At 39.1% G+C, this 25,223-nt stretch overlaps 1 protein-coding gene across 1 annotated transcript in view; it reads left to right on the top strand.

Moving 5' to 3' along the window:
- GNAI3 (G protein subunit alpha i3) overlaps positions 1–25,223 on the top strand; it is a 46,972-nt gene that overhangs the window by 13,902 nt on the left and 7,847 nt on the right. The window contains exons 3-6 of the mRNA XM_513624.7: positions 13,298–13,340; positions 13,457–13,598; positions 18,741–18,898; positions 21,963–22,091. Of these exons, the coding sequence (XP_513624.1) occupies positions 13,298–13,340; positions 13,457–13,598; positions 18,741–18,898; positions 21,963–22,091 (472 nt within the window). The remainder of the gene's footprint in view (positions 1–13,297; positions 13,341–13,456; positions 13,599–18,740; positions 18,899–21,962; positions 22,092–25,223) is intronic.

The following is a 25,223-nucleotide window of genomic DNA, read 5'->3' as shown; positions in this document are numbered from 1 at the left end:
TATATTTTAATTGTACTGGCTGGGCAAAGTCCTGTAATCCCAGGACTTTGGGAAGTTGAGGCCGGAGGACTAGCCTGGGCAAGATGGCAAGACCTTGTCTCTACAAAAAATTTGACAGAGTGAGATCCTGTCTCTTAAAAAAAAATCATTTGAGAAACAGCAAAAGTCCTCTGTATTCAGTGCTCTTGTGATCCTCCTGTGTCAGCCTCCTGAGTGGCTGGGACTACAGGCATGCACCACTATGCTAGGCTAATTTAAATTTTTGGTAGACGTGAGGTCTCTCTACAGTGCCCAGGGTAGTCTTTAACTCCTGGGCTCAAGTGATCCTCTCAACTCAGCCTCCCAAAGTGTTGGGATTACAGGTGTGAGCCACTGCCTCTGACCTGATTCACTGCTCTTAAAGAGCTGATGTGAAAGTGAGTTTTGCCTAGGATCTTGTAAGTTATTGAAGGGTTGTTTTAAAGTGACATATCTTTAACAGAACATTTTCTCCTGTATTTCTTGAAGTTAGAACTTGGGAATCATTAACTTCAAAACAGGGCTTTGTTTGATATAATGATAAAACTACGACCATGACTTATGTAGGTAATGTAGTCCTGAGGTATGTGTTAGGATAGTGCAGTCTTAATTTTGGTTCATTCCAGGGTATTGAAAATAATTTGCTTCTTTTCTCCTTCTGCTTCTAAGAAGAAAAGCATATTTCTTACTCTATTTTTGTTATTATGTTTGTAATTAAAATCCACATTCATGTCCCCAGCAAAAGTTGAAGTAGTTCTTTCAACTTTTTCTAGACTACTCAATGTTTAAAAAATAAAGTTTTAATTTTGGGAAAATTTTAGATTTACAGAAAAGTTGCAGATAGTACAGAGTCCCTATATACTTTACACCTGTTTTTCCTTAATGTTGATATCTTACATAGCTATGGTACCTTTGTAAACACTCAGGGATTAATATTGGTGCCTTAATGTTAACTAAACTTCACATTTTATTTAGATTTCAGCAGTTTTCCCACTAATTTTCTGCTCCAGGATCCAATCCAGGATACACCATTGCATTTAGTCAAGGCTAGTTTTTATTAAGCTTTTTGGTTTTCATTGTTGCACTGTTCAGTGGGAGGCTCATTTATTAACTTAGTTTCTAGCCTGGAGATAGAAATGAGAAATATACAGAATTCTTAAGCAGTTCAAGTAGGGAAGATATGCAAGTAAACTATGGTAATAAAATGTGATTACAGAAGGAATAGCCAATTTTGTAAGGAGGAAGAGAGAGAGAGACATTTACGTCAGGGAAGCCCTCCCAGAGGAGGTGACATTTGAAATGGGCTTTGAAAATTAAATAGCAACTTTTTTTTTTAAGTTTCTTCCTTTTAGAATATTTTACTAAGCGAGAAGCTGGCATGAAAGTTAGATAGGAACTCTTAAGGCAGAGGCTGGAGAGAAGCATATCCAGACAAAGGGAATAATAGTAAGCACAAAGACTCAGAACATGAGTGAGCAAATAGATTTGATTGAAATGAAGGGTTGGTACAGGAAGAGTGTAGAAGGTGAGCCTGAAAAGGTATGCAGAGGATTTGGAGAGTGTTTATGTGAAGTTTTTTGGTAGCTATATTTTAAGCTGTATTATGTATGTATGTGTATATGTGAATATATGTGTGTATATATACATACACAAAATATGTATGCACACGTATGGAGTAGGTTCTGCATCTGGATTTAACCAGTGGCAGATCAAAAATACTGGGAAAAATTATATGACAAAAATAATACAAAAAAAGTATAACTATTTACATAGCATTTACATTTTATTAGGTATTATAAGTAATCTAGAGAGGATTTAAACTGTACAGCAGAATGTGTGTAGGTTATATGAAAATACTACACCATTTTATGTAAGGGACTTGAGCATTGGTGGATTTTGGTATCCTAGGGGGGGTCCTGGAACCAGTCCCCTGCGGATACCAAGGTATGTGTGTGTGTATAAAATTTAGGGGAACTCATCTAGAGACTGCATTGTTCTCCTTCTTATTACCTGCCTTTTTATTTTTTTTGCCATTCCACCACTAATTCATGCTGTAACAAAAGGTTAAGTAGAAGTAAATACATATGTGAAATCCAGACTGTTTTGGGTTTTGGCTGAACAGCTTTGGTGAGCATTTATTATAGTAAAGGAAATTGAAATTGTAGGCATCCTTATCTGGCAACTCAGTTTGTAGTGTTTGCTGTTGGTGAATTTTAAAAGTGTAGTTTGATTTACATTGGATTAAATACACCTGTAGAAACGTGCCCTATGCTGCTATCGATGTTAGAGGGCCCTAGGTAGGGAGGAATATGATTTCAACATTTTAAATCCCAAAATTTTACAATTTTGGGATATAGGTGCTTTGATAAATGATTTAGCATTGCAATTAACTTTGGAGGACATCTGCAGTATAATGAATAATTATCTTTATGGGTTAAAATGAAATATTTGGATTATTTGTGGGTTACAGTTGCTTGTGTCAGTTCTGTTCCCTTTTACTCTAAATAAATATAGTTTTCAGTCATGTCATATATAAATACTACGTAATTTAATGTTAGCATCCAAATGGCTTTTTGCTGCCCTGCTTTCAAATAAGGAGAAGGAAACTTACCAAAGTCCAAAATTAGAACACTGAGACTGGGCACAGTGGCTCACGCCTGTAATCTCAGCACCTTGGGATCACTTGAGCTCAGGAGTTCGAGACTAGCCTGGGCAACGTGGTGAAACTCCGTCTCTACTAAAAATATAAAAATTAGCCGGTGTGGTGATGTGCACCTGTGGTCCCAGTTACTCCAGAGGCTGAGGGGGAAGGATTGCTTGAGCCCTGGGGCGGGGCAGAGGTTGCAGTGAGCTGAGATCATGCCACTGCACTCCAGCCTGGGTGACAGAGCAAGACACTGTCTCAGAAGACAAACAAACAAACAAAAAACGTTGAGGCAGCCAGAGGATGATCCCTGTCCTTGCTCACAAATGACTGCTCCCTTAAGCAATCAAAGGCAAGGAAGGAACTCTACGTACTTCTCCCCCTTTAAATGATAACATTTTGAGGAGAGCTGCTTAGCTGAGTGAGCTGCCTTTTTTTAAAAAAAAACTCAAGCCAACCCTTCCTTAGATGATTTATGAATGTAAAATGCTTGTTAACTTTCTGCTTTATGGTTTATGATGCTTGTAAAATGATAGGATTATTGTCCATGTATGTAATTGGTGAAGGATGTGAAACTCAGAACAAACCATATAGTGCCATGTAAGTTATGGACATATTTTAGTTGTTAGGGCTTTTAAAAAACATCTCCCCCTCTGTCATTACATGTTTTACCCTCTGGAAATGTTTAATGAAACAGTAACTGATATTGGGAGGGACACACAGGTTGCTTCAAAGATAAATGGTAATGTTTAATTTTTTATGCTGGACAATAGGTACACAGATTTTTTGTTACACATATGCTGTAAGTATTCCCTTTTATGTATCCAATATTTATTTAATAAAAAACAACCTAAAGTTTTAAAGGCAAAAAAGGTAATTCTCATGTCCTTAAAGCCTATTCCATTCAGTTTTTGTGTGTGTGTTTTTTTTTTTTGGTGGCAAGGAAAAGAAAACTCATTCAAACTAGGACCAAAAGTTGGTGGGTTGATAGGTTATTGTTAGAATATAGAAAGGTGTTTGTGGGAATACAGGAAGAGCTGGAGAATCAGGCCGCAAGAACTGATGCAGCTCTGAGACTGGCCAGACTGTTTTCTCTTTTTTGTCTGTTTCTGCCTCTTGCTGGCTTCACTATTTCTGCCTTTATTTTATTTATTTATTTTTTTGCTTTCTTACCTTTGCTTGTTCCCGTCTCTTTCCCTGTTTCCTTGGTCCCATCCGTTTGTTTGTTTTTTTTTGTTTTTTAAACTGGGGCAACAACCTTTGTTGTAAAACAAAGGTGCCCTTCCCCCATTCATTCTGTTTCCTCACTTACTTGATGTCTCTTTTTTTGTGAGCTCTCTCCTTTAAGTCTCACTGCATATTTTTCTGTTCTCTTCTCTCCAGACCAACCTTCCTCTGAATGTTTTCCTTTGTGACCTTGTTGTGCATGAAGCTCTGTAATGGTAGCCTAGGTTTTTTTCCACATGTATCTCCTAGTGCAGATTCCTCAGATAATCCAGTTGGTCCTGCTCATCTTTTAGAGCTAGGTCACATAGGCCACCAACAGCCTGTGACCAGGTGACTCCTGTGTTAGGTATTTACCCTCGATTCGGTCACAGGAAAGGTTGTGGCCTAGATCGTGTGGGCTATTTCCCACTGAGGTAACGAAGTAGGGATTTTTATAGAAGAGATTATGGGCAGGCGGATGTTCTGAAATTCTAATATGTCAATTAAGTTTTATCAAAATTTTCTTATGTGCCCTTTAAGCCTTTTTGGTAATCGGTATGTGATTGCTTCCTAGAAGAATCTTTTTCAAAGAAAAACCATTAGCTCTCTTCCAGTTACAACTCACTGCCTTCTTTTATCCTTAAGATATTCATTCATAGCCAGGCGCGGTGGCTCACGCTTGTAATCCTAGCACTTTGGGAGGCTGAGGCTGGTGGATCATGAGGTCAAGAGTTCAAGACCAGCCTGGCCAAGATGGTGAAACCCCGTCTCTACTAAAACTACAAAAAAAAATCGACCTGGCGTGGTGGCAGGCACCTGTAATCCCAGCTACTTGGGAGGCTGAGACAGAGAATCACTTGAACCCGGGCAGCAGAAGTTGCAGTGAGCTGAGATTGTGCCACTGGGTGACAGAGTGAGACTCCGTCTCAAAAAAAAAAAAAAAAAGATAATTCATTCATAATCTCACTGAACAAATAATAAATGAGTGCTCACTATGTTTTATATACCCTTCTAGGTGTTAGGGATAGAATGAGATGATGAGTGCAGGGGAGCTTGGACAAGGGTTTGAGAGTAAGGTTAGAAGGGAGTGAGGCTAGTGAGTGAGTCCAAATTTATTGTCAGTATAGTCATGGGATGAGAGTTGAAGGGCCAAGAGTGGGTGTGAGGCTGAATAAAGATAGCATAGGAATGGAAATCTTCCGTTTCTGTTAACTACCTACGTTGAAGATTCCATCCATTGCATCTGGCATTGTGATTAATGTTATTAAGCAACCACTGAATATTATAGAAACTCAAGCCATTCATTTCACAGATAGTCATTAAGTGCCTAATCTGTCCTAGATTTTGCTCTAGATTGGCGGGGGGTGCACAAAAAGAAATAGCAATTTTGTGCTTTCAAGGATTGGGCTTTGAGCTTAGGGCTAGTGGAGTCCTAAACAGGCACAAACCCGAATAATTATAATAATTTGACCAAGTACTAATGTAACAGTGTATGACATTACCCTGTAAAGCCAGGTTGAGCCTGGTCAGGGTGCTCTTGAGGGAGAATTACATAGATATGGAAGGGTTTTCAGGTTGTGGCAGATAGGGTTTCATTACTATTTTAATCAAAATCAAGAAAACCAATTAGCAGCTTATGAGAAGCAAGGAGATTAGGAGCTAGGAATATAGTCAAATAATTTTTTTACAGTAGCCAGAGCTGGCTAGAGATAAAATGAAGTGAGGTGGCTGGGAAGGACAGTTTGGGGGCTAGTTTTGGAAATTAACCTCTTGAACTGATGGTCAAAGGGAATAATCTATGCCAGCCACCAGGGTGGAAGTGATAACTGTTCAGAAAGAATGAGGAGGGCTTCAGCAAGGAGTTGAAGTCTGAGTTGAATAGGGGTTTTACGGATGCTTATAGCATATGTAGAGGCTTGTCATGTTTAGAGGGATAGTGGGCTGGCTGAAAAACTATTTTGAGATTGTAGGCTAAGGAAACTTAGTAATTTCACAAGAAAAATAGATCTGTAACTTCTCCCACCAGACCGTAAAGTCCATAAACTTATTTGTATTTGAAGTCACCATATTCAGCATTTTCAGGCATGTAGGAGACGTGTTTGTTGAAAAAAAATTTTTTTATTTGCTCAGTGATGTTTTTCCTATCTGTTATTCTTCTAGCCTTTTCTTTTATTGAACTAAGAAGCAACTGGTTTTTAAATTAAGTATAGTACCTTGAAAAGCCGTTTGAATGAAATGTCATTCTTTTTTGTTCTTCGAGATGGAGTTTGCTCTTGTTGCCCAGGCTGGAGTGCAAGGGCGCGGTCTTGGCTCACTGCAACCTCCACCTCCTGGATTCAAGCGATTCTCCTGCCTCAGCCTCCTGAATAGCTGGGATTACAGGTGCCCGCCACCATACCTGGCTAATTTTTTGTATTTTTAGTAGAGACGAGGTTTCACTATGTTGGCCAGGCTGGTCTCGAACTCCTGACCTCAGGTGATCCACCCGCCTCGGCCTCCCAAGGTGCTGGGATTACAGGCATGAGCCACCGCACCTGGCCTGAAATGTCATTTATAACCTTACTCTGAATTTTTAGAGTTACATACTTATACCTGTTACTAAAAGGAATCAACCGGGAGCAGTAGGTACTCCTATTGGAAATAGAATGGACTTACTCCTATGATCTTTAGTTGTAGATACTCACAATTCTTTTTTCTTTCCTGTTGTAAATGAAAGGTGAGAATAAGTTAGCAAAAAAATCAATTTTATTTGCTGATCAAGCTTTCAGCCTGCCATGAGGGAGGGGCTGTCTGTGCCTATTCTGGTCATATGTTCCTATATGTCTGATAATGGGGGCCCGTAGAAGAGAGAGTCTTGGTCTAGCACTGACTAGAAGGTTATCTAAAAATAGTGCCATACTGGGACTTGGCTGTCCAGACCTCTGGAAGAGGGACTATACTCTAATTATAATCTTGTTATTAAAATTTTTAAGATTTCTATATAGAAACCAGTATTTAAAAGGAAGAGGAGATGTTTCAGGTACCCCTGGAATAACTGCTATCTCAGGTGGTAGTGGTGCAGAGAGACCTGTGAGGAAGGTTCAGGGAAAAGCTATAGAGGTATAAATGGATGAAAAGGAGAGGCAATAGTAGACAGGAATATCTGGGGCTGAAAATACATTTAAGGAAGAGAATATTTTTGTTCTTCAGGATAGGGTGAAGAAAACGACTAATGCTCTGATATATTATAGTTTGCCGTAACTTTTAGGTTATAAGTTGCAGTTTAAGTGTGTGAATTCAGATTCGATTTAGGATTTTATTATTATGAAACCACTGCTGAATAGTTACACCATTTTTACTGGAATTTTGAACCAACATCAGTATCCAAGTTGTTATTACTAAATAAAACTTTGCGAGGCCTTAACGTTACTTGGTGATATTCTCAACATTGGAAATGGCATTCATAAATAATAGCTAGCTAACATTTATGGAACATTTACTATGTGCCAGGCACTGTTTTAAGCATTTTTTATTGACCCCCATTCAGATGAGGAAATTCATTGTGCTTGAAGGCACAGAAATAGAAATTCACATAGTATACTCATGTACCTTCTTTGACTGGCTTTAGTCAAATGAAAGAAAAAAAAGAGAAGGACTCAGGGGATAGTGTTTTTTTTTTTTTTTTTTTTTTGAGAATTAGCCATCTGTCAGGGTTAATTTTTAAAATCAGTTTGTATGTGAGCTGAATGAGTTTGCTCATATGTGATAATGGTTTATTTGTTTTAGCAGTTCCAAATTCCAATCACTTGGGGCCTTGTTTAAAAATTATCTTGCAAAGAAATTATCACCATCTCTCACTCTGCATACCCATAATGTAATATATGTTATTGAGGGGTGGAGAGCATATGCTCTGGTACCTGCTCAGAGATCTTTTTAAAAATACAATTAAGAACATGTGGCTGGGTGCAGTGGCTCGCCCCTGTAATCCCAGCACTTTGGGAGGTGAGGCGGGAGGATTGCTTGATCTCAGGAGTTTGAGTCCAGCCTGGGCAACATAGTGAGACTTCATCTCTACTAAAAATAAAAAAAAATTAGCCAGGCATGGTGGTGTGCACCTGTAGTCCCAGCTACTCCCAGCTACTCAGGAGGCTGAGGGAGGAGGATTGCTTGAGCCTGGGAGATTGAGACTGCAATGAGCTGTGATTACGCCACTACGCTCCAGCCTGGGTGACAGAGCAAGACTCTGTCTCAAAACAAAAAACAAACAAACAAAACCCCATGTTTAGGTAAATACAGTGATTCTACATTAGAGTACATATTGGTGAATTTTTTTTTGGTCTAACAGTGTTGATGATTATGTATCCAAACTGTAGATAAACACAGATGATTTTCTTTTTCTTTTTGCCAGGACAAGGTCTTGCTCTGTGCTCAGGTTTGAGTGCAGTAGCACAGTTGTAACTCACTGCAACCTTGAACTCCTGGGCTCAAGAGATTTTCCCAAGTAGCTGGGATTACAGGTGTGTGCTACCAGGCCCAGCTAATTTTTTGTGTTATTCTTGTTGTTTGTTTTTTTTGGCAGAGATGAGGTTTGCCTATGTTGCCTAGGCTGGTCTTGAACTCATGGCCTCAAGTGATCCTCCTGCCTTGGCCTCCCAGAGTGATGGGATTATAGGTGTGAACCAACCATTCCCTGTCCCCAGATAGTTTTCTAAATTAATCCTCTCCCTTTATTCTCTGCAGATTGCCTTGCCTCTTTTATTGAGAATGAGACTAACATGGCTTCCTTCCTCCTTTTATTCTCAAAAATCTCCGTGACTTCACCTCTCATCCTTTTCTCCTACTTATATAGGATATCCTTTAAAGGATAAAGCTTCTATGTTGAACGGATCCTATTCCCTCCTGTTTCTGGGACCTTTCCAACTTTTTCTCCCCTGTGTATCCTAACCCCCTGCATAGTTCCATCCCTTCTGCATACAGAGTCCTCTTCAGTTCCTCCCTTTTGAAGCCATAGATGCTGTCTTTGCAATATCCTTTGCATCTTCCCATTCTTTGTATTTCAACTATTACTTCCCTGGTGTATTGAAGATGGGCAACTGAATCTCTCCTTAAACTTGTGATACATTTTTGAAAAAAGATAGATAAAAGATGCAGATAAAATTAGGAAGTTCTGAACACCACATGTGTTGTGGGGTAGGGAGATGGAACATAGGAAGCAGCTTGGGGAAAACGCAACAATGAGATGTTTTGAAAAGGGAGCTTACTGCTAGAACAATGGAGCACAGAGAGTTGAGGTAAAAGTGAAGAGCCCAGACCTAATAAGAAAGGGTTATAGAAAGTGTTTCAATAATTTGGAGAATTATTAGATAAACTGATGGTTTTAAAAATAGCGCCCCTGAGATGGAACTGGAAGCTCGGGAGAAGATATTAGTGTGATAATAAAGGGAAAGGCAAACTGACATTTTCTCAGGGAGCCTTGGAAAAATGTGAGAGAGGTAGGGCAACAGAGGGTTTTTTGTTTTTTTTTTTAATCAGCGCATCCATAGGGTAGGATTAATGAGATAGGTAGAAATTGATTCTGAGATTAATGGATTTATTATTTCATTCAAGATAATCTCACATGAATGATGGAAATGTGGTTTTCAATATATAAAAGAATGGTACACATTAATTCATTAATCTCCACTTTTCTTAATTTAGTAGCTCTTGTTACTATGGATAATCTGGGAATTCTGTCTTTTAAGCAATTTAAAATATAACTGGTATGCATTTGTATTTTCTTCCCAGAGTAGAATCATTGGATTTTTTAGATATGAATGAGAGGATTCACCTTTTTATAACAGCATCCTAAGAAAGTCACTATGTGCTATTTGAATATTAACTATTTAGTACTACCCCTGATTATCGATTATGTAATAAGACAAGATCATATATAAATGTACCTTTTGATTCTGTAAGAATGTAGTTGTCTAGAATTTTTATATTTGGATTTTAATGAACTTTTGGTTAGTAAAGTTGAGAAATATTTAGTAAAGAATCATGGTTACTAAATATTATTCATTGTTTAGTAATATTTATTTGAGTAGATAATTTATGTCATGACCAGTTTAAGGCCCTGGGAATGCAGGGATGAATAAGCCTTCATGGATCTTATATTTTAGTGGGGAAGATAAGAAATGAGCTAATCTGTCATGTGAAGAAGTGGTAAGTGCTATGAAAAAATATAACACAGAATAAGGGGAGAGACTGACGGGGTGGGAGCTATTTAGATAGATTAGTCAGAAAAGGCTGTTCCTGTGAGGAAGAAAATCTTGCAAAACTTATTTCAGGTAACAGTAAACGCAAAGACAGGAAAGACAGAGTCAGGACCTAACTCAGTAAGAACCGGTTTGGTATGTTGGAGGAAAAGCAAGAATGCTGGTCTGACAAGAGCTGTGAGGACAAAGTGGAGAGTAACAAGAGATGAGGGTGAAGAGGTAGGCAGGGGCCAGAGTATATTGCACCATAATGCCCATGGATTTTGAGTATAATTGAAGATCGTGTGACAAGATCTAATTTACATTTTACAAAGTTTATTCCACCTACTGACTGGCAAACTGGCTTTAGAAAAGTCGAGGTCTGAAGCACTGAACTATTTAGGAAGCTTTTGCAGTGATCTAGGCCTATGGTTTCCAATGTTCAGGAACAAACTGTTAAAACTATTATATTAACTATTTATATTGCTTTATTTAAAAAAATTAAGCTTTACTAATATTTAATATACAGATTGGCACTGGCATCCTTGTCTTATCTGCACGTTAGTCACATGTCACTTAACATTTTTGGCTTGAGCAACTGGTGAATGTTGGTGCCATTTACTGAAATGAGAAGACTGAGGGAGGAGCAGGGTTTGTTTTGAGGTGAGAGTGAGTTGGGGAATCAGTGTCTCAGTTTTGAGCATTTTAGGTTTGTGAAATCTAAATACCTACTAGAAATCTAATATCAGGTAGATGGTTTAGATATATGAATCTGGAGCCAAGGTTAGAAGCCAAGATTAGAGATCTAAATTTGGAAATCATTAGTATAGAGGCAGTATACACCAGCTTTGGAGCCAAACTGTGAATGCAAATTTCAGTTCTGCCGCTTACTAACTGTGTAATTATAGGCAAGTTACTTGACATCTGTCTGCATCATTTATCTCATCTGTAAAATGGGGGTAATAATGTCTACCTCATAGGGTTATTGTGAGGATTAAATTAGTTATTACAAACAAAGTGATTAGAACAGTGTGGCCGAGGGTACTCACTAGATGTTAACTGTTAGGATCAGTTTTTGAATAGTGTTTAAGCCATGAGATTAGGGCCGGGTGCGATTGCTCACTTCTGTAATCCCAGCATTTTGGGAGGCCGAGGCAGGTGGATCGCTTGAGCCCAGGAGTTCGAGAGCAGCCTGGCGAACATGGTGAAACCCCGTCTCTACTAAAAATACAAAAATTAGCCAGGTGTGGTGGTGCGTGCCTGTAGTCCCAGCTACTCAGGAGGCTGAGGCAGGAGAATCACTTGAACCTGGGAGGCAGATGTTGCAGTGAGCCAAGATTGCGCCACTGCACTCCAGCCTGGGTGACAGAGCAAGAGTCTGTCTCCAAAAAATAAAGACCATGAGATTAGATAACTTAGAGAATGAGTTTAGATAGGGAAAAGGGCCAAGGAGGGAGCCCTGAAGCAATATAACCTTTAGAATTCAGAAACTGGGTTGGGTGCGGTGGCTTACGCCTGTAATACTAGCACTTTAGGAGGCTGAGGCGGGCAGATCACCTGAGGTCAGGAGTTTGTGACCAGCCTGGCTAATATGGTGAAAAACCCTGTCTCTACTAAAAATACAAAAATTAGCTGGGTGTTGTGGCGGGCGCCTGTAATCTCAGCTACTCAGGAGGCTGAGGCAGGAGAATTGCTTGAACCTGGGAGGCGGAGGTTGCGGTGAGCCGAGATTGTACCATTGCACTCCAGCCTGGGCTACAGAGCGGGACTCCATCTCAAAAAAAAAAAAAAAAAATAATAATAATAATAATTCAGAAACTGGAGAGAGGAGATTGAGGAGTGAAGTAGGAATCAAACCTGAAGGGTATGTTGGCTAGAAGCCTGCCTAGTGAAGAAAATATTTCAACTTAGACAAATTCTGCTTGAGAGGCTAAGATGAGCACCAAGAATTGACCAACTGGGTTTGTCAAGATGGAAGTTTTTGGAGACCTTGAGAAGTAGTTTTATTAGAGTGGTGGGGATGAAAGCCTGATTAGCATAGCTGAAGGACAGAATTGGATGTACGAAATTGGAGGCACTGAGTATAGATGGCACATTAGAGGAGTTTTGCTGCAAAGAGGGATAGAGAAAATGGTGTGGTAGCTAGAAGAAAATGTGTGGGGTCAAGGAAAGTTAGGGGTGTGTATGTGTGTTGATTTAAAGATGGAAAATAGTATAGTAAGTTTGCATGCTGATGAGAATGACCCAGTGGAAAGAAAAAACTGATCATATTTGAGATGTGGAAAATATCATGGGAAATTGCAGCAGCCATGACCTTGAGTAGGTAAAATGAAGGTGCATAAGGGGAGAAGTTGATTTTAAAACATTGGCAGAGACTTTTCATCCATTGATGAAGGTAGAGAATATTAATGGAGGTACAGATAGACTGGTAGATGTCGTTGTGGGAAAATGTAGTTTTTTCTGATTGCTTTAATTTTTATGGAAAAGTAGGGTAGGATCATCAGTTGAGAGTCAGAAGTGGGAGGGGGTTTATAAAATTTGAGAGAGAGGAAGGTGGTGTGATATAGGCATCTTGGAAGATAGGAAAATGAGTTGACTAGGGAAGATCTAGCAGGTGGATTTGTCAAGGAGGTCAGAAGGCTAGCTTGACATTTGTGGTCATTTGTTTAAAGTGATTCCAGCTGGCTAAGGAGGGCAGGGTGGTCTTGAGATGACATATGGTGAGAAATTGATAGGAACAATGCCTTCTCTGCTTCTATTTGAAACATCTTTAGTCCTGTGACTGGTAGTATTGCTCTCAGAACATTTCTGTGGTATAGGCAGGCAGCAACAGAGGAATTAATAAAAATGAATAGACCAAAAAATAATGATTTCATTTTTGCCCATGTTCAGTGTTTATATCATGTTTTATGTAGTGAATGAGTTCCTCCAAAAGTTTATGTTGCCATCTGTCCTTGGATATGCCTATTTTACACAAATGATACCAAGCAAGCCCTAGGACACTTTCAATAAATTATACTTGGTTGCTGAGTTATGTAAAGAAAGCAAAATGCTGTAGTGGAGAAGCTCCATACATTTTCTTGATAGACATGAAAGCCTCACCAAAATTTTCCCTAGGACCTGTGGTTTTCATCAATCTAGAGTTATCATTCATGTTGATATTATACTTTTATGTTGATTACCGAGAAATTCAAAGTCTGGTTTTCTTTTCTTACAGGTGCTGGAGAATCTGGTAAAAGTACCATTGTGAAACAGATGAAGTAAGTTGGAATGTAGCGTTTTGTTAGACTAGGATTTCTCCTAATGCATATAAAGTCCATAGTATCTTTTCATTTTAGGTCCATGGTATTGACTTGTGGTTTTCTTTGTTTTAAAGAATCATTCATGAGGATGGCTATTCAGAGGATGAATGTAAACAATATAAAGTAGTTGTCTACAGCAATACTATACAGTCCATCATTGCAATCATAAGAGCCATGGGACGGCTAAAGATTGACTTTGGGGAAGCTGCCAGGGCAGTAAGTGTTTCTCATTTCCTCTTCACTTGCTCTTATTCAGCAGATACAGTTAAGTTAAGCAAAATTTTTGCTTCATGTTTTAGGGAAATGAATTTAAGCAACAAGATAAAATGTAGCAAAGTACTTTGTGCTCACTTGAGAAATGTTAGCAATCTACTTTAGCAGGTGTTAGATATAACCACCCCAAGAGGAGCCTAGGAAATGGGATTCTGTGGGTGCACGGTAGGTTTCTGGGATAACTGTTCTATTCAATTGCTTTTTTTTTTTTTTTAACAGCACTGTTGACTTTTATAGTAGTAGATAATAGTACATTAAAATAATCTAAGAGAAAGGTTGCCATGATATGTAGCTCTGCTTTCTGAGGTGTACAGATTAAAGGCCAAAATCAGTCTCCCAGAATAAATTCTGTAAGGACATGAGCACTAAGTCCAAATTCTTGAATATCTAAGTCAGATATTCAAGAATACTGTATACTACATGGAACCTAAGGCTATAGAATTGGAGTATAACATGCCCTAGTATAATTCTTTAATGCCTTGCACATGTCAGCTATTTAAAAAGTTGTATTATTATAATAATACTTAGTGGACCCTGAAGATCTAGTTTATAAAATTAGAGCATGTGTAATTAGGATGTTTTATGCCATTGGGGAGGGCGCCAATATGAAGGCAGGAGATCTTTGATGTTATTATCAGCTAAAATCCAGAGAAGGCTGGGAAATTATAGAATTATTTCCTACATCTAAGGGACTCACTGGCTGTGTTCAGAGTGTCATACTTACGTGCCATGGCGAAATAAAAGGAAATGATTTGGGAGGTCTGCCTGGAAAGGCAAAACCTATATGTCTATGAAGTTGCTTAGGAACTCTTATAAGCCACTCCCAACTTATCAAATGCGAATTTATATTTGATAAAAAGATAGGAAATTGTTGAGGGGAAATACTGAAAGGGTAGTCACAGTTGGATAGTGTTAGACTAGAAAGTGTCTTAGAAATGGCATAAAGGAAGAGGAGCTGGATTAGGGATTGTGAAATGAGAGACTTCTATCAAAAAATAAGAAAATATGTGAATGTGACTTTTATATTTTTGTGAAATATATCACATAGAGACTATTTTTCTATGCATCTGAGCAGGGAAGTTTGGCAGTCAAGCAAAAATAAAGCCTTTATCCTTATCTTACCCTTTCCTATTCCTTCTCTCACCCCCTGCTTTTGTTTCCTTCTTTTCCTCTTTTTCTTCTTTATACCAGCTCTATCTGTGGTCTTATTTTTTCTTCCTCCCTTTTCTCATTTCTCCCTATCACCTAACTCTACTTCTCTGTTGTATTTGTTGTATCTGGTAACTGGTCAGTAGTACTGTATTTATTCTCTTCCTTCTCTCTGTTGGTTTTTTCTCTGTCTCAGTTATTTATTCTTTTAGTTTGTCCCTTTTCTCTTTCCCTCTTTAATTTTATTCCCCGCCATCTGTCTTCCTTTATTTATCTCCCTACCCTTTCATTTCTTTTTTTGGAGACGGACTCTCGCCCTGTCGCCCAGGCTGGAATGCAATGGCTGGCTGCAGCCTCTGCCTCCCAGGTTCAAGCGATTCTCCTGCCTCAGCCTCCTGAGTATCTGAGATTACAGGCGCGCACCTCCACGCCCAGCTAATTTTTGTATTTTTAGTAGAGATGGAGTTTCACCATGTTGGCCAGGCTGGTCTCGAACTCATGACCTTGTGATCCGCCCGCCTCGGCCTCCCAAAGTGCTGGGATTATAGGCGTGAGCCACCACGCCCGGCCCCATTTCTTTCCATTATCAAATCAATTGTCATTAATCTTTGTATCCTAATACTCTTGTGTCACCAGATGCAGTTGACATCATTAGTCCCTCTCAGGCCTCCTAAATCATCCAGCTTTCTGGTGTCCACACAACCTAGTCTGTAATCGTATATTATAATTTTTAAACATTGCTTTTTATTTTTCCTTCTGTGTGTAAGGTTTTATGTTTATAGCTCCTCTCTTACTGTCTTCTAGTATTTTTGTTTGTTTGTTTTTTGAGGCGGAGTTTTGCTCTTGTCACCCAGGCTGGAGTGTAACGGTACGATCTTGGCTCACTGCAACCTCTGCCACCTGGATTCAAGTGATTCTCCTACCTCAGCCTCCCAAGGAGCTGGGATTACAGGCGCCCGCCACCACGCCTGACTAATTTTTGTATTTTTAGTAGAGATGGGGTTTCGTCATGTTGGCCAGGTTGGTCTTGAATTCCTGACCTCAGGTGATCCACTTGCCTCCCCAAGTGCTGGGATTACAGGTGTGAGCCACTGTGCCCGGCCTCTACTCTAGTTTTTTATAGTTGGTTAGAGAGTGTGAATGGAAAAAAAATAGAGCTGAGTGTGGAATAGGTTCCTTTTTCACATCTGCTTAAGTGTGGAGGTGTGAAGTTTATTGTAAAGAGGGGCCTCTTCTGTTTTTTTTGTTTGTTTGTTTGTTTTTGTTTTTTTTGAGACAGAGTTTCACTCTTGTTGCCCAGGCTGGAGTGCAATGGTGTGACCTTGGCTCACCGCAACCTCTGCCTCCTGGGTTCAAGTGATTCTCCTGCCTCAGCCTCCCGAGTAGCTGGGATTATAGGCATGCACCACCATGCCCGCCTAATTTTTTTGTATTTTTAGTAGAGACGGGGGTTTCTCCATGTTGGTAAGGTTGGTCTGGAACTCCTGACTTCAGGTGATCCATCTGCCTTGGCTGCCGAAAGTATTGGGATTACAGGCGTGAGCAACCATGCCCGGCCAAGAGGCACCTCTTTATAGACCTTTAGAGAGGGTTTATTGTGGGGAAGCAAGAGCAGGTCAGTGGAAGAAATTAAGTGATAAGAAAAAAGTGTTTGCTCCTAAAAGAATATTTAAAGAGTCAGGACAGCAAAAAAAGTAGTAATAATTCCCTCTCTTTTGAAGTTTCTAAAATTAGAGTCATGGTTTTTTTCTGTTTTTTTTTTTAAAGTAGTGCTTAATAAGGTTATTTGAATACATGCATGGGTATAGGTCAAATTTCAGAACCAGGGGATTATGAAGACTTCAAATGTTAGATAAAGCACCATACCTTGCATATGTACAAGGACATGCTCACTGCTGAGTATGTTTGCCAATTTGTCTAATATTTCAACTTTTCTCATTCATTTGTTTAAAATTTTATCTTTGAAAAGAAAGGGAGGGGCATATAGATCTTAGCTAAGGTGTTTTTTTTGTTTGTTTTTTTTTTGAGATGGAGTTTTGCTCTGTCGCTCAGGCTAGAGTGCAATGGCACCATCTCAGCTCACTGCAACCTCCGCCTCCTGGGTTCAAGCAATTCTCCTGCCTCAAACTCCCGAGTAGCTGGGACTACAGGCACATGCCACCATGCCCAGCTAATTTTTGTATTTTTAGTGGAGATGGGGTTTCACCATGTTGGCCAGGATGGTCTCAATCTCTTGACCTTGTGATCCACCCGCCTCGGCCTCCCAAAATGCTGGGATTACAGGTGTGAGCCACCGTGCCCGACCAGCTAAGGTGTCTTAGAGTTGAGCCTAGTCTACCGCCATGCCACCCTGAATGCGCCTGATCTCAGAAGCTAAATGAGAGTGGGTTGAGCCTAAATATTACTAGAAAGAATACAGGAAAGGATCATAAAGGAGGAAATATTACTAGGTAAAAACCATTAGAGCTGGAGACCCAGAGTTTGGCAAAAATAATTTGAGTGCACCATGGATGGTTTTGTTTTGCTAAGGTGGATGCACAAGTTCTGGTAATTCACAAGTCTTTGGAGTTTTAGGTTGTGAGTTCACCTGTGGTCTGAAATGACTTTTGCTTGTTAGTTTATTTGTCTTGATGACTACTTAAGATACAAATGATTGCTCCCCTTTCTCCTTTACTTTTTCTTTACACGTTATATACTTTTTAAATTTTTTATTTTTATAGTTATTTGGAATCTCTCAAGGTAGATAAATATTAGATATGGATGGGAAAATCATCCCGTGAGACCTGTGTTTATTTTTAAACCAACAAGTAGGGATGGATAGAATAAAGGAAAACAGTAAAAATCTCATAATCCATTTCTGTCCTCTCCCTCACATATTTTATGTTTAAAAACTATAACCACCTAGAAAACTATGGCTATGTCTGGGCCCAGTGGCTCACGCCTGTAATCCCAGCACTTTGGGAGGCTGAGGCGAGTGGATCACCTGAGGTCAGGTGTTCGAGACCAGCCTGGCCAACATGGCGAAACCCCTGTCTACTAAAAATAGAAAAATTAGCTGGGCATGGTGGCAGATGCCTGTAATCCCAGCTACTTGGGAGGCTGAGGCAGGAGAATCGCTAGAACCCAGGAGGCGGAGGTTACAAGGAGCCGAGATCACATCATTGCACTCCAGCCTGAGTGACAAGAGCGAAACTCCGTCTCAAAAAAAAAAAAAAAAAAGAAAAGAAAAGAAATAAAGAAAACTATGGCTATGACTCATGAAGTTATGGTTACTTTCTTTTCCTCCTGCTCCCTTCCTTTCCCTCTCTCAGAACATTATTATTATTCCTTATTCCTTTAGGGAAATCTAGGGACTGTTTGAATCTTTCCCTGAGGGATTTATTTCCCCCATTAGGCTTCTAGACTCCTTAAGTGCCTCCATCTCCTCTTCTTGTTCTACTGTCTGGGCTGAAGGCAAAGAAGAGAATACTTTTTTCTTAAACTTGATTAATGTTTTACTCCCTTTGAGGTGTTTAGACTTTACCTCTTATGTGCTAGTCTTTTTATTTCTATTTTTAGTGTAGGCTTCCTTTAATAGAACGGGAATGTTTTACATAATCCTGTCTCATAAACCAGTTTTTTTCTCTCAAAAATTATTAGCAATCTGGATGGAGATTTGTGGGCTGGCCAGAAATGATCTTTTCTGGGGATGGTGGTGTGTGGAGGAGTGGTGGGGAAGTAAAATCATTCCTCAGCTCAGTTCTGGACTTAAAACTGTAGTGAAATGAGAATAAGGAAAGACTTAATTATAAATTCTGTCATGCTGGCCTGTCAGAAAAGGTCTCTAACAACACCTCTTTTAACATAACATGTAATGTGTCTATATTTTAAAGAGACTGTCATCAAGTCTTAAAGAAATGGAGAGTCATCTGTCTCTTTCTTAACTGCTTTCTTCAGGATGATGCCCGGCAATTATTTGTTTTAGCTGGCAGTGCTGAAGAAGGAGTCATGACTCCAGAACTAGCAGGAGTGATTAAACGGTTATGGCGAGATGGTGGGGTACAAGCTTGCTTCAGCAGATCCAGGGAATATCAGCTCAATGATTCTGCTTCATAGTAAGTAATTTTTCTCTGTGAAACTATAACAGAGAATAACTTGGTGACACTACAGAAATTTTAGTCCCCACTTAAGGAAATGTTTAAGTAATAGACACTCCTAGACGTTTATAGGATACTTTATAAAAATTGTCTAAGTTTAGGATTATAGAGCCCTTGGTCATTTGTATGATTTGGAGAAAAAAGTTCCCTCTTGGAATGTAAATGGGAGACTTGGCACCACAAAATTAGTTCCATGGCATTTTATTATAAGCAAGTGAAGGAGGAGAGACATCTGTTGTGGCTGGGTTCTGAATCTGTTCCAACTCATAAGTTCCCTCTGTGTAAGGGCTTGGCACTGATAGCCAGCTAGAGAGGGAAATTAGAATAGTGGTATTCCTTTTTATGCAGCCAGCTCTCTGTGTCTGGGCCGCACTATGGATTTCACTAGTAACTCTTTTGCCAGATCACAGTAGTAGACTTTGTATAGAAAGAGAAGGTTGAGTCATGGAATGAAGTTGAAGTATCTTTTTGTCAAGGATATTATCTTGAGTGTTAATATAGTTTTAGAGAATTTGTAATGAATACTTATATTAAGCTATTACATGTTATCCTATTTTACCTCTTTTACATATACTTATTTATGAAACCTAGATTCAGAATGTATTTTTTTTTTTTTTGAGACGGAGTCTCGCTCTGTCGCCCAGGCTGGAGTGCAGTGGCGCGATCTCCGCTCACTGCAAGCTCCACCTCCCAGGTTCACACCATTCTCCTGCCTCAGCCTCCCGAGTAACTGGGACTACAGGCGCCCGCCACCATGCCCGGCTAATTTGTATTTTTAGTAGAGACGGGGTTTCAACGTGTTAGCCAGGATGGTCTCGATCTCCTGACCTCGTGATCCACCCACCTCTGCTTCCCAAAGTGCTGGGATTACAGGCGTGAGCCACCGTGCCTGGTCCAGAATGTATTTTTTTTTAATGTACTTTTGCGGGGCCTGGTGAGCACTTGTTATCTGTATTTCTCTCTGTACTGGATGAGGGCACTTTTAAGCATTAAAGTTTTTTCTCCAATATTACTGTTTTCCTACTTTTCACGTCATGATTCTAGCTTAAATTGTTACAAGAAGAAATTAAATGATATAGTCAGGCTGTGCATAAGGACAGGGATACTTTCTGAAAAATGCATCATTAGGTGATTTGTCATTGTGTGAACATTGTAGAGTATGAGTACACAGAATTAGATGGTATAGCCTACTACACACCTAAGCTATATGGTATAGCCTGTTGCTCCTAGGCTATGAACCTGTACAGCATGTTATTGTACTAAATACTGTAGGCAATTGTAACATAATGGTAAGTATTTGTGTATCTCAACATCTCTAAACATATGAAAGGGTAATGCAATGGCTATGATGTCACTGGGGCTAGGAGTGTTTCAGCTCCATTATAATCTTACAGGATCACTAGCATACATTTATGCAGCCTGTTGTTGACCAAAACATTGTTATGCAGCATATGACTGTATTTGAAAACTTGCTTATTCTTTCAATGAGAACTTGGCTTTAGAAACGTTTCAGGATTCTTGCCTACCTTTTAATAACATCTTAGTTGCAAGTATTGATAGCTTAAATAATTCTACCAGTGGTCATCAAAGGTAGATTATAATTGCTTTTTTTCATCATTCATTCAGAAAGCTCTGAATCCTCTAACTACATGTGCTTATAGAGATTTTCATAACTGTTGATCTAAGCTTGCCTCTTTACATTAGTGATAGTATTTGGTTTTATAGATCATTAATGATTCACTTACATTGGTGCCATCTGCTCATCAGTTTTCTAGCCTGGAATCAGCAAAGAATACAGTTTTGAAGCAGTCTTTTAATTATTTCCCTGAACAAATTAATTTTTTTGGAGGTATTTACAATTTGTTTTTGATTTAGTTTAAAAAAAAAAACCCAGACCTCCCCAGCTCTTCTGTTTACTGAAAGAAAACGGAAAATATTCTTACTCACTGTAGTTCTCTCAATTTTAGTTAATCAAACACCATTCTCTAATGTCCTGTCAAATGGTTAAACACGCATGACCTATTGAGTTTAATTGTCTGAGGACTTTTGGTATAGTTTGGTTTTGATATTTTACAGTACACAGTTGATTTAGTATTACATTTCAGGAATTTTTCTTTAATAAGAACATTTCCTGTTCCTATTGTTTTAATTTTTTAAATTGGCCTTCACAATTTAATTCTGTAGAATTAAACCTACTTTTGTGTCCGGGCGCGGTTGCTCACGCCTGTAATCCCAGCACTTTGGGAGGCCGAGACAGACGAATCACCTGAGGTCAGGAGTTTGAGAGCAGCCTGGCCAACATGGTGAAACCCCATCTCTACTAAAAATACAAAAAATTAGCTGGGCGTAGTGGCGGGCACCTGTAATCCCAGCTGTTCAGGAGGCTGAGGCAGGAGAATCATTTGAACCCAGGAGGCGGAAGTTGCAGTGAGCCGAGTTCGCACCACTGCACTGCAGCCCGGGTGACAGAGTAAGACTGTCTCAAGAAAACAAAACAAAACAAAACAACCTACTTTTGTTAATATATATAGACTCTATACTTTAATTGTCCTATGTTGGATTCATATTTTTTCTTATTATTTCTTTATTTTTTTAAGAGACGGGGGGTCTCACTCTGTCACTCAGGCTGGTGTACGGTGGCACTCTGCAGCCTTGACCTCTTGGGTTCAAGTGATCCTCCTGCTTCACTCAAGGGTAGGAGGATTAGCTAGGACTACAGGCATGCACCACCACGCTTAGCTAATTTTTAAAATATTTTGTAAAGACGGGTTTCTTTATGTTGCCCAGGCTGGTCTTGAACTCCTGGCCTCAAGCGACCTTCCTGCCTTGGCCTCCCAGAGTGTTGGGATTACAGGTGTGAGCCACCATGCCTGGCTTATCATTTCTATGTTACTGAAGATCTGATTCTGTTTTGCCACTTAATAACTAGTAACAGGTTTAAAATAGGAACTAATTTAGTCTGTTCATTTGCTATGCACATGGTTGGCTTCACCAAGTAAAAGTAAACGTGTCTTTTATTTAGTTATCTAAATGATCTGGATAGAATATCCCAGTCTAACTACATTCCAACTCAGCAAGATGTTCTTCGGACGAGAGTGAAGACCACAGGCATTGTAGAAACACATTTCACCTTCAAAGACCTATACTTCAAGTAAGTCATTAGCCTTTTTGCTAGGTGTGCCAAATACAAGTATCTTTCATTTTAGTTTACCATCTCTTAATCAGGGTAAAATTTCTCTGGGCAGTATTCCTTGGTTTAAACTTAACATATTTATCAGCATTGTTTGAATATTTTAACTGAATGGGGGCCCAAATATCTCTTGTTTCTCCAAATAGCGTCAAATGTTTGTGTCCTTTTAGAGGAATTTAAATTCAAAAATAAATTCAACTTGCCTCCCAGTAAAATTTTTCCTGTGATAACTGGTTTGTTTTAATTTTATTATTTTCAGCTGCTTTTTTGTTAGACTCACCAAAACAGATATTGAATGTTTAATAGGATAACAATATTAAACTTATGAAAACCAGTTTTTTTTCGGTTAGTTACATGGTTTTGTTTTGCCATTTTGATTTAAAATAGAAATGCTTTTCTCACCAGTGTCACTTCTTATTGGTTTGAATTTCCCTTCAAGTTGAATGGAATGGAGCAAGTATTGTCATGGCTCTGAAAGTAATTTGTGCATAGTGTCATGTACAATTAACTTCTTCATACAGTGCAGAATGGAAAATAGACTTGGGGATAGAGGTATTTTGGGTTGGTAAGATGACATATAAACAGTGATTTTTTTGGTTTGTTTTTAAAATTTTATTTTTTTAGAGACAGGGTCATACTCTGTCGTCCAAGCTAGAGTGGAGTAGTGTGATGACAGCCCACTGCAACCTTGACCTCCTGGGCTCAAGTGATCCTTCTGCCTCAGCCTTCCAAGTAGCTGGGACTATAGGCTCATGCCACTGTGCCTGGCTAATGTTTTAAAAAAATTTTATGTAGAGACAGGATCTCTTTATTGCCCAGGCTGGTCTCAAACTCCTGGGCTCAGGCTGTTCTCCGGGCTTGGGCTATTCTCCCACCTCAGCCTCTCAAAGTGCTGGGATTGCAGGTGTGAGCCACCGTGCCCAGCCCAACTGTGATTGTTTTAGAGAGAGAAAATTCTAGTATTCTAATACAAATAACTTTCTCATTAGCATTAGTAATTCTTTTTTTTTTGAGATGGAGTCTTGCTCTGTTGCCAGGCTGGAGTGCAGTGGTGCGATCTCGGCTCGTTGCAACCTCTGCCTCCTGGGTTCAAGTGATTCTCCTGCCTCAGCCTCCTGAGTAGCTGGGAGTACAGGCGCGTTGCACCACGCCCGGCTAATTTTTTTTTTTTTTTTTTTTTTTTGTACTTTTAGTAGAGATGGGCTTTTACCGTGTTAGCCAGGATGGTCTCTATCTCCTGACCTGGTGATCCGCCCACCTTGGCCTCCCAAAGTGCTGGGATTACAGGTGTGAGCCACCACACCCAGCAACATTAGTAATTCTAAAACAAGCCTCAGCTTGTCTCTGTGTTAATGGTCTTTTATAAATATTAGAAATGTTTTTTTTGGTTCCCATTTTCTTCTTTTGTGACCTTTGAGATTAGGAGTAAACTTTTCCCCTTCAATATACCATGTGTTCTTTAGTTATGGCATTATGCTTATATGTAGAATGTGATGTTTGTTATTATTGCATACAGATGTAACTACTACCTCAAATCCTCTCAATTTTTTCTCTGAAAACAACTGTTCCACAGGATTTGTGAAATCCACATAGGGTTTACGTATTACTAGATACCAGTTGGGGTCTTGAAATCCTAATACACCAAACTAGATTTTTTCCTGGTGCAGGAAAATAGCAGTTCAGCTATGAATGCTTTTAGAATAGACTTGCTGCTTATCTTTAGTACTGATGAATTTATTTAGCAAGAGCAGCAAAGACCACATGGATTATCACTCGTGAGACCATAAGAATGAGATTTCTTTGTATAAGGTTTGTAATCTACTTATAATTAAAAGTTGTGATCATTATTTAGTGTTGGAAACTTTCTTATTGGTGTTGTTATGTAAATCAGTCTTTAGTTAGGCAAATCCTAACTGTCCTGTCTTTTTATGCCATGATCAATAGCCAGATCTAATTAAGGTGCCACACCTACTTGATTGTTGGCATGTAGATATCTTGTTATGAAGTACTATCATTTCTTCCTTTTCCTCTTCTCTCTAGGCAAAACTACTATCCATTTATTCAAACATTTATTGAGCATCTACCATATGCAAGGCATTGTGTAATTGCTTACTTGCCTCTCAGTTAATGAGGTAATGTTTATAAAATGTTGATCTCTTAGTGAATGATATTGTAAATGTTAATATGTGCTAAAAGCCCACCTTGGAACTTCACAGTGTTATACAGACTTTGTAGAAGAAAATGGGGGAGTAAATTGAAGTTACTGGTGTGTCTCCCCTTGAGACCTCCATGGTGAAATATATGATGTTAGCCTTCCTAAAACCTGTATTGTGACCCTATATTAAAGCCAACTTGTGATTACATCATTTCAGGTGTCATGACCAAAGGTCAAAAAGAATTGTGCAAGATCAACCCAAAGGAAGAGTTGGGTCATAAAGAGATAATTCCTTTCAAGCATACATTGAGAAATCACCAACTGTGTCTTATTTCTTTCAATTTCTGGGGGAAAACGTCTCTGGAAATGTAGGCCTCTAGTCACTATAGATCTTATACATTAAACCAGTTTGGCAGAGTTTAGCCTTTAAAAATTGTATCATTTTCTTCAAACACCGATCACAAGTAACAATTTGCATGTGTACGTCATTAGACCTAAGTATCAGTTAAAACACAAAGCAGTGCAGATCTTTTTACTATAGGAGGTAGTTGAGGATGCTGTTGATAGAAGTTCAGCAGTTGACTCAGAATACCAAGTAAGTCACCCAGAAGACAGTATTGGACTAAAACTAATATGGAGTGTAACATAAAGTTTGTGAACAGTTGAGACTTTGTTTTTATTAATTAGGTTTAAGTAAGACTCGGAGTTTGGAAATATTGGTCAAGGCTGTTTTTTAGTTATTGGGTTCATAGAATCCTACCATAAAAATATAATTTATTTGTTTTTACAATTAATCTCCAATTTTTTTTTAAGGTAAGGAAAACAAACTTAATAGGGAGAAGTTATGGAAGCAGAGTGCAAATAGGGCATTTAGAGGCAAACCATTTTGAGAGTCAGAACATGGGTGCTGGAGTTAGAGTGCCTAGGTTCAGATCCCC

The sequence above is a fragment of the Pan troglodytes genome, chromosome 1 (assembly GCF_028858775.2).
Source record: "Pan troglodytes isolate AG18354 chromosome 1, NHGRI_mPanTro3-v2.0_pri, whole genome shotgun sequence".
NCBI lineage: Eukaryota > Metazoa > Chordata > Mammalia > Primates > Hominidae > Pan > Pan troglodytes.
Note: the sequence above shows the minus strand (reverse complement) of the source record. Positions and strands in the feature narration are given on the sequence as shown.